Source organism: Anopheles ziemanni, chromosome 3 (assembly GCF_943734765.1).
Source record: "Anopheles ziemanni chromosome 3, idAnoZiCoDA_A2_x.2, whole genome shotgun sequence".
Classification (NCBI taxonomy): domain Eukaryota; kingdom Metazoa; phylum Arthropoda; class Insecta; order Diptera; family Culicidae; genus Anopheles; species Anopheles ziemanni.
The window spans coordinates 44,350,171-44,365,637 of record NC_080706.1 but is presented as its reverse complement, the minus strand read 5'-3'; the positions used below and the strand labels follow the sequence as shown (position 1 = coordinate 44,365,637).

At 46.7% G+C, this 15,467-nt stretch overlaps 1 protein-coding gene across 1 annotated transcript in view; it reads left to right on the top strand.

Annotated features, from left to right (window-relative positions):
- Positions 1-9,141, top strand: part of LOC131284832 (uncharacterized) — a 178,767-nt gene extending 169,626 nt beyond the window's left edge. The window contains exons 8-13 of the mRNA XM_058313691.1: positions 1,480-2,379; positions 3,538-4,010; positions 4,071-7,781; positions 8,356-8,521; positions 8,617-8,785; positions 8,879-9,141. Coding sequence (XP_058169674.1) covers positions 1,480-2,379; positions 3,538-4,010; positions 4,071-7,781; positions 8,356-8,521; positions 8,617-8,785; positions 8,879-9,056 — 5,597 coding nt within the window. The 3' untranslated portion in view covers positions 9,057-9,141. The remainder of the gene's footprint in view (positions 1-1,479; positions 2,380-3,537; positions 4,011-4,070; positions 7,782-8,355; positions 8,522-8,616; positions 8,786-8,878) is intronic.
- Positions 9,142-15,467: the final 6,326 nt, after the last annotated feature.

The following is a 15,467-nucleotide window of genomic DNA, read 5'->3' as shown; positions in this document are numbered from 1 at the left end:
GCCGGAAAAAGGGGCTATTCCGGTTTGTGGCTGGTGCGTTAATGTTTTCCACTCACCCCCCGTCACCCCAACCACTCGAAAACCGACCAGCCCTTCGTTGTTGACGTATCCGGGAATCAAAACAGGGAATAGGTGCATGTGCCTGTGTGTGTGTGTTTTCCAATTCCCAAATTCCGCACGGCCCTGGAAAGGGAGGGTGTAAATTGTGTTAAATGACACCCGCTCGACGTGCCATACGCACGCTGATTTACACCCAACACTTGTAGGGGAAGGGGCCCAGTTTTCCCAACACCATTGCTCCCTCCGGCGAAGGCAAATGAATATTTTATGTGTTATGGAACAGATTTTACACCGCATTAAGCCGGAACGAATCGAGCTCTCGTTTGGTGCGAGTTTTCAATTCCCCCTTGTGTTTCTATTTGGTTGGTTTTCCCATTGCGGAAAAGGCATGCGTGTCGTATTGGGAACTAAAGTTGTGGCTGTTGGCGGCACCCAAATCTAATAATAAAGCCAAAATGTATCATCACAATCGCAAAAAAAAGTGGTGAAAAACATAAAACAAAACATTTAATAAACATCAAATACTGTCAGTTCCTGAGCGAAGGGGTTATTTATAACGAAGATGATTTAATTATTAATTTTACTTTCAAGCAAATACACGTCAAGGACACCGGTTAGAACATCGACCCTCAAGCGTTCCCTCAATGGTGTTAACTCGAATTTCACAATTCCCTTGGACTTGAAGTCAAAATCTGCAAGTTACTATCTGGTTATACCTTTATCAGTGTCAACATGAGATAGTTTTATTCTGTAGAAAGTGTGATATATTATCGTTTTTCCTGGTAAATTTTGAAGCATTTGGAGTCCAGTTATCGGAATAAAGGAAGGCTATCGTCGCCGATCCGATCGGCGATGGATCGCCGCCGTTTCCAAGAAATTGATAACCGTTTTGATACCGCAAAGTAAGGAACGGAATGCTGCCATATGTGCAATGTGCTGAAGTCTCATGTGGTTCTTAAGTTTTGCTAAGCCGCTGCAGATTTATTGTAACGAGTGTTTTACGATTCTTTCTAAAGTACTCAAAACAGGTGTTTTAGAAAGCAGAAAGTGAATTAAAATTAGCATCATTCGATTATGAAAGCTGTCTATTTTAAATTAATTTTTCGTTTCACTGTTTTGATTGCGGTTTATTTATCAATTTGGATAGGTTTTTATTTCATGTGCTAGCGCTATCAAAAACTATGTTTTTCTTCTGCCCTAAGTCATTATCTGTTGCAGGAATATCATTTAAACTTCCACTAAGAAATCGTTGTTCTACCTTTTAAAAAAGCCTCTTAAAGCTTCAAACAAAAGAAGTCTTTAATTGTCATTTAAAAAAAAAATAAATTGTATATGGACAGTAAAGTTTAACGACGTGCTAAATTGTGAATAACCGTGCAATACTAAGAGACCTCTTTTCTTCTTCTTCCTTCATTGCAGGTTACTATCAACCGATTGGACCGCTGATATCGCCGCACATTCTGCCGCAGCCGCCCACCTCCCAGCATGGACCGGGGCTAGGCGGACTGCTCGGCAAGAGCGGTCCGGACGGTGGCTCGCCCCTGCCCGGCCCGCAGCAACCCCCGGCCTCCTCCACGGCCGACAGCACCGACAGCGACGTGCTGCTGACAGGTACGCCCGGCCGGCCCTCGGTGCCCCCCACCGACGCCATGGCGATGGCCTTCCACCCCTACCGGCCCGCCCCGGCAACAGCAGCAGCCGCAGCAGCCGCAGCTGATGCAGATCGTTGTTTTCGTTCCATCTTTGCAGGTGGTGACCTAACGCCACGCTCTAGCCAGCACCAACAGCAGCAGCAGCAGCAGCAACAGCAACAGCAGGCCGCAGCCTACGCCGCCGCCGCATCCCGGTACGGCCCGGCAGCCGGCGGTCCTCCGGCCAACCTGTACGGGCGGCCCATGCAGATGCACTGCCCGCCCGCCTACCTGCCCCAGAGCTACTACGCACCCTCGCCGTACGGAGCGCCCCCGCCACCCCATCCGCATCCGCCGGAGATGTACTACACGCACGCCTACCCAGCGGCCCACTACTATCCGAAGTTCGCTCCGCCACAGTACTATCCGGCCGCCAGCCGGCGCTACTACCCGGGTCCGGCACCCGGTCCCGAGCATCTGTACGAGCAGGCGCCACCGGGCGGGGCCCCCGTACCGCAGCCACCGCCACCACCGGCCGGTGCCCAGCTCGTTCCGGCCGGCCCACCCCAGGGTCCGCAGCACCTCGAGCACTACCCGTACCCGGCGTACCCGGGCTACGGCAGTCCGGGGCCAGGTTCCGGCGGCCAGTGCTACCCGCGCAACCTGCCACACCCGCCGCCTTTCTTGGGTAAGCCAATGTATGACCGCGCACTCGTCACCCACCAACACCACCACCACCACCACCAACACCATCACCAACACGAGGCCTCCGAGTATGTCACCATGTTTACCAACTCCCTTTTTTCGGTTTTTTGTTACTGCCAAGGGCGTGTTTGCAACTGCGTGTTTCTTATTCTGGTGTTGTTTTTATCTTGGACATGCCACAACGGGGACAGTCCATTGGAATGGAGTACTTTGGTTCTACGATCCCTTTCGTTTACTGTTTACAGATGATACCTTTAACGATGACTTCTTGAGGTTTTCAAAACAGTTTCCTTTTGAATGGACTTCATCAACTTTCGAAACAGTAAAGTTAAAGAAAAAGATAAAATATTTGGAATTTTATCGTTAAGCTTTTTAAAACATTTAATTAGTTGCAATTCGATCAATTTTTATGTTGTTTTCAACATACTGGGATTTTCAGATGACATCATAACAGTAGCAGCATTTATTCCAACTGCAGCACATGATATTCCAACAGCATCACTTGATTTTATAACGCGATCATGTTTATTATAACTGTGTCAGTTGAAATCAGAATCAGTAAAGCAATCAACACAAAGCAGACCATTTTCAAGATATATTTCTAAATTTTTCTTAGCGCAGGAGCTTTTTTGTGTGTTCAAGAAAGAAAGTGTGTCCATTGATCCTAATATTCGAGTTATTAAGAATCGAGAGCACTACTATCAAAACCTTTAATAAGAATATTTCTTATTTACCTTAGATATTTTATTAAGTTGAGATCGTTTGTTGTACCTATGAAAACCGCCCCAGTTCATTTATTTTCTTTTAAAATCACGTGAGACATTCTATTATAAACTGAAGAATATTGTTTCTTGGGAAGTAATTTTGGCTAGATCTATCAAAATATGTTGCAAATAAGCCTTTTTCATGTGCTTCGTTGTTCTGCAGTGTGGTACCTCTTCCTGCGTTTCATGGATGTGATATTTATCACTAACTGTAGCACATTTTATTGACTTTTGCCCTACCTTTTTAGTGTCTTGTGGTAGTTTGTTTACCGGTGGAAGTCATGGAACAACCATCAGCAACCTCTTCGTTTTGTTTCTGGATTATATTAAATTAACTTGTGTTTTCTCAACCATTTCTCTCTTTCCATACCCGATAGATGGGCCCTACACCACCAACTGTTGCCAGACGTGTCCAAAAAACGTCAATGCTGGGTCCCTTATTGGTATCAAGGCCAGTAAGGGCCCAGTAGCCACCACCAACAACAACAAAAACAACACCCATATGGTACAAAGCCAAACGAGCACCAACATGAGCACGGAACCGATCACGATTTCGTCCAGCTCGTCCTCGGCGTCCTCGTCGGCGTCACCGGCTCCGGCACCGCTGGACATTCACACGCCGATCACCGTCTCATCGGAGTCCTCCGCAACGGCGGATCCGGTGCACAGCTACCACCATCTCGGTGGCCACCATCACCATCCGTACTACCATCCGCATCACCTTCACCACCAGTATCCGAGGCCGCCCGTGCCACAACCTGCGGAAACCCCTGCAGCCGTTGCATCAACGACGGTAGCCCCGTCCGTTGTAACGGTGACGACCACGCATCCCACCATCCCTCCCGGAGTGGTAACGACGGCCAGCAGTGCTGACCACCACTACCATCACCATCACCTGCAACACCAGCAGCAACAACCGCCACCGCCGCCGCCCCATCATCCGTCGAAGATATGCTACAAAACGGAGCAACTAATCAAACCAGAAAGCTCACCCGAACTGCTCTCGACCCCGGTCCACTACGGGAGTCCGTACCACCACCATCATTACCACCACGCGGCGATGGGCTACTATCACCATCCGAAGCTTACCGAGCTGAAAGAGGAACCTGAGGTTGCACGCGGGGCCGACGGTGGAAAACTGGGCAGTGCTCCACTGCCGCCTCCGTACGCGATCGCCGGCAAGATGGCGCTGCTAGAAACGTCCGAACTTTCCAAAAGCCCGGCCCGCGGATCGACGGGTTTAAGCATTCCCCCGGGGGTACCGGGGGAGGCGATGCAACCCCCGGTAATCGCGCGGGATGGTGAACGGAAGGCTCGCGAGAGTAAGATCGGTGGCGAGGAGAAGATGATCCCCAAAGCCGTTACGAACATTCCCCCGAATGCAGTGGTGAAGCAGGAGATCGAAGAGTTTAAGCTGGATATAGGGCTGGTGGGTGATGGAGGTGGTGGTGGGGCGGTTTGTAAGAAGGAAAATTTTGAAGAGACTGGCCCCGCGATGACACCTGACCTGCTCGATGAGTCAATCGTGATCAAGAAGGATCGCGACGAGGAGAAACCTCCCAAAAGCGACCCGGTGGATGTGACCTACCTTCACCATCAGCATCACTTACAGCTGGGGCCACCAGCACCACCATCTTTGCACCACCTCCAGCAGGTTGGCATGCATCATCCACCCCATCTTCACCACCACAGTGCCAGTACAAAGATTCTGCATGGGCCACCGACGCATTACGCTCATCATGTGCATTCGCAATACCCGATGAACATTCTGTCGCCGGAAGAGCAGCAACAACCTCACCCACCGCAGGTGACCACAGGACTGCCGATCGACGACACGGATGAAGATGCAAGCAACCTCCTCCTTTCGCCGGACAGCAAAAGCCTTTTGACGGAGCTCGTGCTCACGACGGAAGCGTCAATGGTCGCTCGAGTCGCTTCCTCAAAAGCCATCTCCTCTACCACCACCAACAGCACCAGCAGCGGTGGCACAATTCAGCAACAGCAGCAGCCTAGGGACAGCAGCAGTAGTGATAATAGTCTTAGTCTTAGCGATAGTCTAGCGATCCCTAGTGCCGATGCGAACTCAAACGAACACGATGCAAAAGTACAATCACGCGCGGATGATGGTGGTGACGACGAGCCGCAACAGCACTCTGCCGATCCAGCGTCACCGGTATCCATCCCGGCGTCAACCGTAAAACGAAGACCGCTGCTGGTGGCGTGCAAGAAACCGACCCCCAAGCAGTCGCCTCCCAATAGCTATAAGAATCTGATCAAACGTACAAACAGCACCACAGCCGACGAGGGCGGGGAGTTGCGCGAAGCGGTGGAGTGCATAGAGGCGATCGAACTGAGCGAAGATGAGGAAGAAGTCGATGAAGAGGAGGAGGAGGAGGAGGAAGAAGAAGTCGACGATGAGGAGGAAGAGGAGGACGAGGAGGATGACGATGAGGAGGAGGAGGAGGAGGAAAATGCCGAGGGCGATGGGGAAGAGGATGTGGAGCATGTGGAACTGGAAGAGCAGAGGAAGGTGCTGGCCGAGCAGCAGCAACGGCAACGAGGGACGGGGACGCCGAAAGTTACCAACCGTAAGGTGTCCGGCAAGAAACGCTCCGGCACTACGAAGCTGGCCACCGATGGTGCGCATCGGAAGGGTTCCGGATGTGCCAGGAAACTGCTGACGACGACGACGACGACGACGACGGCGATTGTAACACCACGCGACAAGCAACGGCGATCGACGGTGGGGTTGGCCCGGAATAAGTCACTGACACCACCGCCACCACCAGCTTCGGCAGCACCCCGTAGGCCACGCAAGTTCGTAAAGCGCGTCCACCGCGTGTTCCGTGCGAGCATCGAATCGCTCAAACGATTGCCACCGTCACTGCGAGGACGGTTGCTCGGGCGTTCGAAGGTAACCTTCGTGCCGGTGCGTCGCACCGTTCGGAAGCGGCCACTCAAGTCACCGGACCCGGCTCCTTCGACAGAGGAGACGTATGAGAGGCGAGACGAACAAGGCGAGAAACCTAAGTCACCCTTGAATAGCAGCGTAGGCCTTGTGATCGACGAGCAAAAGCAGGAAACGTCGCCGTTCGCAAATGTGTTGCCCGATCTGCAACAGAATTTTTCCGTCGAACAACATCCGGTAGTTTCAGATGTCGCTGAGAAAGCCACTACCACCGACGCCACGGAACCAACCGCCACGCAGACACACCTCTCAAACGTTGACCGTACGATCGATCTCGTCGCCCGGGGATACTTTTCCGAGCCGGAAATTCTTATCGCTTCGACCGACCCGAAGCAACACTCTCGGGCGTGGTTGAAAAAGCTCAAGCAGCAGCAACAGCAAGAAGGTCGGTCACACTCCGAACAGAGTCGCACACCGGTCAGCACCACATCGGAAGGCTGTCCAGCTACGAACAAAGCTAAGAAAAAGGGCAGTTCCAAACTGGCGGACGTCCCTACAGTTCCTTCCGAGGCGGTAGAAGAGCGACCTGCTGAAAAGAAGAAATCCAAGTCCAAAGCGTCGAAAAAGGTTCCTACAGCGGACGGAACGGAAAGTGCCGCAAACGCCGAGGTGAAGGGTAAAAAGAAGTCCTCGTCGAAGGAATCATCGAAGAAGAAAAAACAAAAAGCACAAGATGACGGTGAAGAACACGGAAGGAGCCGGAAGCGAGCCAAAGTGAACAAAACGAATGCAGCAGTTGAACCACCTACCGAGGAACTGGATACGATGTATCAGCGGGCCACTTCCACACCGATCCCCCCGCCAACCAGCAACCATGGGTCAATGTTAGCCACCGGCGAGGAGCCGATGGGACCCCGGGAAACCGAGGAAGATCAGCACCCGAAAGGTAGTAGTCTACTGGATGAAAGCGGTGGCACGCTGATGGATCACTCATCGGTGATCGACGATCGTGAAACAGATTTTGATGATGCGGCCACGATGCTGGTGGAGGACGATGTGGCGAGTGTTGACACGAGTGTTCTAGTAACACGCCACAATAACAACAACAACAACAGTGCCGTGGTGGATAAGAATAATCCTTCCGACGACCAGCAGTGCACGATCGGTGACCAGATCACGTTGGACGATGCACCGCTGCAGGCCGTCATCGCCGAGGGTAAAGAGGGCAGCGAGCTGGAACCTCCGGAGGGTATGGAACCGTTCATGGACGACGATCAGGAGGATGAACAGCAGCAGCAGCATCAGTTGGACCAGTTGCGGCAACCGACGCCACCAACACCACCAATGGAAGCGCAGATACTGCTTCCGCCGCCAGTATTAACGCAACAGTATGTGCCTGCAGCTGAGAGGCAGCCTGTACTGCCTCCGATCCTGCTGGACTACGGCGACGACGACGACGACGAGGAGGATCTCGAGGAGGAGGAAGAGTTCGTGCAGAAGCGTGCCACTAGTCGGTCGGTCAAGCGACGCCGTTCGCGCTCGAAGTCTAAGTCGAAGAAGTTTAGCACCAAGAAGCGGCACCGTCCGTCACATCGCGGGGCAACGGCCGACCTGGAGGAGCTGATCGTGCCAAGGAAGTGCAACAGTATTCCACGCTGGAGCAACGGTTGGACCTGGGAGGGGCAGCCGTTCCAAGGGAAGGTGTTTTTAAATGTGAGTAACGAGCAGATCTAGGATGCCTTGCATTCTTAAGCCAAACCAAATTGCACTTAAATTAGATTGAATTAATTTATCAAAAAGCCAAAAAAATCTCAGAAAGAACTGTATTAACATTTGTAATTCAAAATAGGAATGTACCTTCTTACGTTGTGTAAGTGTAAATAGGACTGTATTACCAAACCGATGAACAGTAAATATGAATCGACTAGCGGAATGAAATCTTTGTGGTCAGTTTTGAGCATTAACATACTCGTCCTAAAGGTTACACTTGTTGGCTTAGTTTATTTTAAAATAACGTTTCCAAGCAAATAGTAAATTCATAAAAAGTTATACACAACGTGACAAATCGAAAAATACGAATTTTAAATGTTAATGATCTTTTTCGTTGGGCTAAATCAACTATGAGCTACGTTTTTAATATTAACAACTTTAATCATTATGGATAATTTCATATTGAAATGCAATTGTAATATTTGTACTTGTACTACAAAAAGTTCCACAAACATGTTTCAATTGTGTCAAGTGTGTGTTCAAAGATGCTAATCCGTGTTGCGTCTTGTTTAAACAGAGTGACGATCCTCCGGTACTACGGACGTGCTATCCAGCAATGCGACATTCCGTGGGTGACATTATAAGGCCGCGTGATTGCGTCCTGCTGCGGGCGGGCAATACTAAACGGGCGGAACTACCCTACGTGGCCAAAGTGGCACATCTGTGGGAGAATCCCGAAGATGGTAAGAAACATATTTCCCAAAAACCGATATCCTATTGAATAGGACCTATTCTATTGCAACATTTTTGAACACTTTCTTTTTGTTTCACCTTCCAGGGGAGATGATGATGTCACTACTCTGGTACTATCGTCCGGAGCACACGGAACAGGGCCGCCAGCGTACGGACGGGCCGGATGAGGTGTTTGCTTCGCGCCACAAGGACCACAACAGCGTCGCCTGCATAGAGGACAAGTGCTACGTGCTCACGTTCAGTGAGTACTGTCGGTAAGTGTAACCGCGAAACGGTATCCGGATGGCTGATGGATGGTTTTAATAAAACTAATCTTATTTTTCTTCCCCCCTCATTCGACCAAACAGGTTCCGGCGTCAGCTAAAGGGAGCGGAGGAAAACATCGACGAACAGCCGTCGATCGTACCACCGCTGCGGCGCGAAAATCCTCGCCTTCCGCCATCGAACGTGGCGGCCGAGCTGGTCATGTACTGTCAGCGTGTGTACGAGTTTCGCCTGAAGCGGCTGCTCAAATCCACATCCTAGTGAAGGTGGGACTGTGTGCACCGTAGCTACAGACGGTGCACTAAAGGCAAGCCGGGCAACAGTGGCACCCTGCCGAAACCAGAAACACCGGGAACAATTCTAGCATCCACAACCACTCCTACGGTCGGTGCCAACATGGGTTAGTTCAGTCAATTCGTAAAGGGTAGCAGACCTTACGCCGCCGTAAAGACATCGTGGATCGGCTCGGGTAAAGTACCAGTATCGTCAAGATGAAAACACATGGAGTGTTGGAAAACGAAACAGTTAGAAAGTACATATCTTTACTTCGAATGCGCACCAATTGATCCATATCCGGTCTAGTCTTGAATCGCGCGGAGACTATTTATCGACGACTTTTATTTTAATTAGTTTTGCCTTTTAGAATCATTTTCCGTTTCGTCTTTATTTAAACCCCCGTTCAGTGTGTACAGTCCGTGTTTGCTCTTTATCGTTCCTTTCTTCCTACCGCCAATGGTGCACTATTTAAATATTTGTTGTTTTATTTTATTTGGCTGGCCTGTTATTAATTTTATTTGTACATACACGTTAGAATACCTCTAGAAGTGGCTTTGTAAGTACACTAATATTCCGCACGGCATCGCTTTCACTTCAAGTTCTAAATTGATTGAGTTTTTAAAACACACTTTGTGCACGAAACAGCAGATTGCGCGCGAGCAAAATATCATTTTTACAAGACAATCCGGCGCGTTCAGGGGAATACGGAAAGCCCTCCCGGAAAGTATCGGAAGAAAGAAGGATTTAAGAAAAGCTGGCATTCGCCAATGGGTGCAGCTTGAAGACTTAAAGCACAACAAGACCGAAGAGTCTGCCACAACAACTAACACACAAAACTTGGTCAGTTGCAAACTGCATGGATGAAAGTGTACGCAATGAGAAAATGTGCAAAAATTAATCTGTCGCTCGAACGATTATTAAAAAAGTCATTAGAACTGCATTTGATATTGATTATTGTACGCTGGTGCGGTGGCAGTGCAAGTGGTGGCCATTATGGGGGGATGGTTCAACACCTAGGAGAAACAACATATACGATAGTGTCCTTGTAGAAATTTGAAGTTTAGAAGTAAGAATCAACAAAAAGCTGCTGATCGGTTTGGGAGGATAATGACGTTAACTATAATATGCAAAGGTGCGTGGCCGCGATGCCGGTGTGGTGCGCACCTGAAAAAGTTGATGTACGGAACGGAGGAAGATTCGCTAGGTATACAAACATGAAACACATATTATATATGATTATATACATACAACTATATAAAAAAATATATATACAAAGTGAACTAAGTGTAGGAGAAAAGCGTAGTATAAGAGACTAATTGTTATAAGTCAGGTTATAAGCGTATACAGTACCTTATTATTTAAACGACTCATTATACTATTGAAGCGTACGCTAGGGCAGTCGCAAAACACAAAATACCTATAGGTGCGAGGTGGAGTGAATATTAAAGAACGAGCATACAAATAATATACTCAGCCCCTGGATACCATCACCGAGGCATAGAAAAACACGACAAAAATATTTCGGTTCCTGCTAGCTGACCGTGGAACGAAACAATATTTGGTAGCTGTACCAAACAGGGAAAAGTTATGCGGAAAATCAGAAAAACCAAAATCAAAAATTGATATCGACCTTTGGACATTATAAGAGATCAATTAATCTTTAACGGACACTCTTTATTATTCTATTATGAAAAACTTAACATTTCAAGCCAAAAGTTTCAATTCCATTAGTTGTTCTGAGACGTGTTAGGTATTAGCATTCATTTTTACAGATTATGTTTTGTATCTGGAAAGTCGTATGTCTAATGCTTTTAGATTTCATAGTAGGAATCCTGCCCCGTTCCAGGGATTGATTTCCAAACTCCCTGTTGAAACGGAAAGAAAACCCCCTGCCCTTTGTTAATGTAAACGAGTGAAATATTCTAAAACAAATCACTACCGGGCATAAAATGATACAGTATTTTAAACATCTCTAGCTACTGAACGCTGAGCAATGTACACTACGGGACACAACTACAAACCAGCAACACTGAAACAGAATCAAAAAACAACAATTACGCGCTAAATTTTATCATACACATATGGGCTATTAAAAACGAACAAATGGAATGTTATTAACCAAACCAAATCAATATTATACAAAATTTTAACACCTAAGGACATAACGTAAGCGATCTTTTTCGGTAGCGCAGCAGAGATATGGTAGGGCTCGGGCATTAAGCTCGGGATAATGAGCAGGAACATCGCATGGTTTTCTTTTTCGTTCGCCGGATGTAAGCTTGTTCGTAATGGAATATTGTTTTAGGGCCTGATTTGAGGTATTTAAGCAGCGAATGATTCGTTTCCTTTTTAAAACTATGGAAGAATGTTGTTTTCGATTGTGTAGATATTGGCAGGCAAGATTTACTTCCTTTTTTCACTCCTAAATTTCCAACCCAGTATAAACTTTGCCATTGATAAGAAAAATACGGTAGGGTTCATTGTTGCGTTGTTGTATCGCGCACCAGGTTTACCGAAGTGTGAAGTAGATGTGGAGACCACAATCGTATTAGTTTGATGTATGGCATTTGAAAGGAAATACATTTTATGCCAGATAAAAATCATACAATAGCGTGGCGTGGACGAAACGAAACAAACCATTAGATCGTGTTCGCTTGTTTTGCAATGATGGTTTATTGGCTGTTGGAAAGGAGAACGATGAACAAAACGATAACAAAAACACTCTATTATACTAAGTACCCATCTAGCTCCTACGTGAACGAATCAGGAATCAGGAAAAATAAACCAACACACAAAATAAGTTTGATGACTTTATACTTATTTGCGAAAGAACACAATGCTCGAAACATATTTATGAAATATTTTTAATATAACGTACGTTTTAAACTTGAAACATGTGCTATAAAGTAAACTGTAATGGGATGTTTTTTTTCAAGCATGTTTCATGACGTTTACACTTATAGCAAACCTGAAAATTAACTGCTGCACAAAGCGGCTTGCTTAGGTGTATTCTTATTGCAAATAATTGCTGTAATCTGTAAGGAATGCGATGTAAAGCAATGAATAATAAATTTCGTAAATTTTTAGGATTTTTTAAATTATTAAATGCACCTGTTTGTTCCTTGTGTGAGCAAAATTCGCAAGCAAAAGTTCCCTACGGTTGTCAAGTAGAACTCAAAATGGCGAATTGTCAAACACCCGTGGTACTCGACTTGTACAATGCAGCCCTTTGGTTCCATGCTCGATCAAAGTAGTGCTAAGTAGTGATGGGAAAACTGAATCCCTACAGGGATTCGAATCTTTCGATTCAAATCCATTCTGAGATCCGGATCTTCGAATCCGAATCCCAATCCAAGAAACAGTCGGAACAGTCCAAGCAGTGGATAGTGTTCCTTTGGAACTGTGGTCTTTGTGTACAAAATGTTAAAAGGCCTGGTACCAACGTATTTGGGGGAAAGAATAGTAGTTAGGACTCACACTCTTAATGCCGGTGAGCCGAGACTTCCCGGCTATCTGTCTGGAAATGCCAGAATCTGTCTGGAAATGCCCCGTTGTTTTGCAAAGGAGTACAATGGTACAACAGGATGCCGAGAGAGATTAAACAAGCGTGAAATCTTAGGGAGTTCAAACGCCTATGCGCCGTATACGTAAAGCGGGTAGTCTGACGCTGTGCTTGCAATGTATTTAGTAAATGTTGTAGTTTTTGAGCCCGTAGTATTGCGCAGGGACTTTTTATTTTTATTATCTTATTAAACTTAATAGAATGAATGAGTCTACATAGTTTTGAGACACGCGCGCGTAAATGCGGACAATTGGTGGTAATGGCTGTACGAAAAGATCTAATAGTATCTACACATCTCGATGTAGTTGGGACCCTTTCTGTTTTTGATAGTAGCACCACATTATCAACCAATGGTAATTGGCGGGGGGAACTACAAACAGAGCAGAAATATCCTCTTACACTCCGGAAAGTGGTGCCCCGTTAACCTTGGGGGACTCGGCGATTTGCCTTTCGAGGTGATTGCTCGGGGCCGTTATATGGAAGGAACAAGATGAGGTCCTTTAAGTAGTACTGGTGGATTTCTCCACACTATCAACCATTAATAGCTGTGCACACTATCAACCATTAATAGCGGTGTTAACCAAAACTGTGCGAAAATACCTGCCCTACTCCGGAAAGTGGTCTCCTTTTGCTAGTTGGGAAATCTAAGATGTACCCCCTTGTGCAATCGATGGCGACCGTTGTATGAATGGAGCAGAGTTGTATGCGATTGTTCTGGAGAGTATTACCCCAATGCCCCCTCTCGTTTGATGATTTATATTTAATATCGCAAGATACTTTCGTCCCTCTCAAACCTATGTAGGGGTAGGCGGTGGGACTCATCATCATCATCATCATCAACATCATCATCATCATGTAAACAAATCAATGTCGGTCTGGAAATTGTTTATCCTAATCTGAATCCCCAGAATCCGATTCAGAATTCGGTAAAAATGGTCTGGTCCTGATGAAATGGGTTTGGTTGGGTAAAACAACTCGGATAATGGACATTCTACTGTATTTCTTCGTAAAAAATAGGTTCCAAGAATTTTTCTCTCTTTAGATCGACTAGTCAGGAAATCTCTAGATCGACTATTTATGTGACTAATTCGACACAAATCATTGTGAGTCGATTCAAACAGCTTAGGAACAAGTCAGAATCGAATCAAATCGAGTCCCAAACCTATCAAATCTGATACGAATCCTAATCGAATCAAATCGTTAGAATCCGTCAGATGGGATTCGAATCTTTGGAATCCGTCAAATGGGATTCGAATCTTTGGAATCCCTCTAGGGATCGAATCTTCAAATCTTCCGAATCCCGATTCTGCCAACACTAGTGCTAAGTGTGCTGAATTTTGGTCGGACGTGCGATACGGCTGCCTGGTGTGAAAAAAGTTTAATTATTCGTTTTTCGGTGTCCTGCGTGTTTCCGATAGCAAATTTAGCTAGCCGACTCAGGTCGACGCGTCTAGAATCCACTCCCGGATACTAAGCTGTAGGCAGCGTTAAAAATTTTCACTGTGAACCTCGAACATCATCATCGACATCGTCAGCTTAAAGCAGCCAGCAGCAAGATTTCATTCCGTTTCGTTTCGCTGGTTAGTTACTCTTTGTAACGATGCTGTTTTAATCACAGGAGCTATGGTGTATCTTCGCTTCGCCTATATCGTGCCATCGTGGTGATTCGAACAAAGTTCCATCTGAACTCAAACCTGCAGTGGAAGACCCTCTTCGACCGAAGCATACTTTGGTGGCAGTGCAATTAGGGATTTTGCTAATCGAAAAACGGTGGCAACCTAGATCAAAATTTCAGTGTAAAACATGCGCTGCTTTTGTCTGGTCGTTCCAGTTGTGCCTGAAACCAGGGCTCTACGACGCATTGCTACGGAATTAATAGGGAAACTCCTCTGCAGCGGGACCTGCAGAGGAAGCTAGAGCAAAAAATCGTAAAAACGATACGCATTTTCGGGAAACCATCATTCCGCTTGAGCAAATGGTACAATGTGTTGGTGTGTTCGAGTCGATAAGTAAAAGGCAATGAGTGAGAGTGTGCGTGAGAGAGTAAATTTTTCCCTTATAAGTTAGTTCGATTGTGCCACCAATTTTCATTGATAATGTAAACCCTTTTTACGGCATAAAGGAATTTGCCTACCTGTACTAGCAACGGGACAGTTAAATCCCATTGATTGGCATTTAATGAATTTTCACACGTATTCGACGTTCAATTACGAAGATGGTTTGACAGGAAGGAAAAATTGAGCGAGTGAAGTGAGAGGAGATTTTCTGTTGGATTTAGACAGAGAAAGATAGAGAGTGAGAGAAAGAATTATTCGGCGGAGCGATTGTTAGTAGAACGTCTGAAAATTAACTAATCTGTGATTCAGGAGAAATTCCTTTCCATTGAATAATGATTGTATTTACAAGAATTCACACTTTTACTGCAATTGTCACGTCAACGATGTAATTTCGGTTGGCTCTAGTAAGGAAAGGGTTGTGAGCACGATCTATCCCGCGGAGAGACGATCTGCTCACCAAGCTGGTGTTGAACAACGATTTTCTACGTGAGCAGTTATCTCGCGATGTCACATTTGACAGCAGCTCTGGCATAGAAGGCGAAGTCGTCGTCGTGCACGGTCTGGCACACAGTCGGTTTTACTTTGTCGAGGAAATTTCAGTCCATCGGGGCGTGATGGTTTTGGTCACCAGGAATCTCTTTTCTTTCTTCTAGCAGCGAGTGTGTATTTCGTGAATCAGTGCGGAAAGCGAAACTGTGTTGTGAATCGATCGGGCTACCGTCGCCGACGCCCGTTGCCTGCTGAGGATAGATCGCCACGCGATTCGTTTCTTTCCAC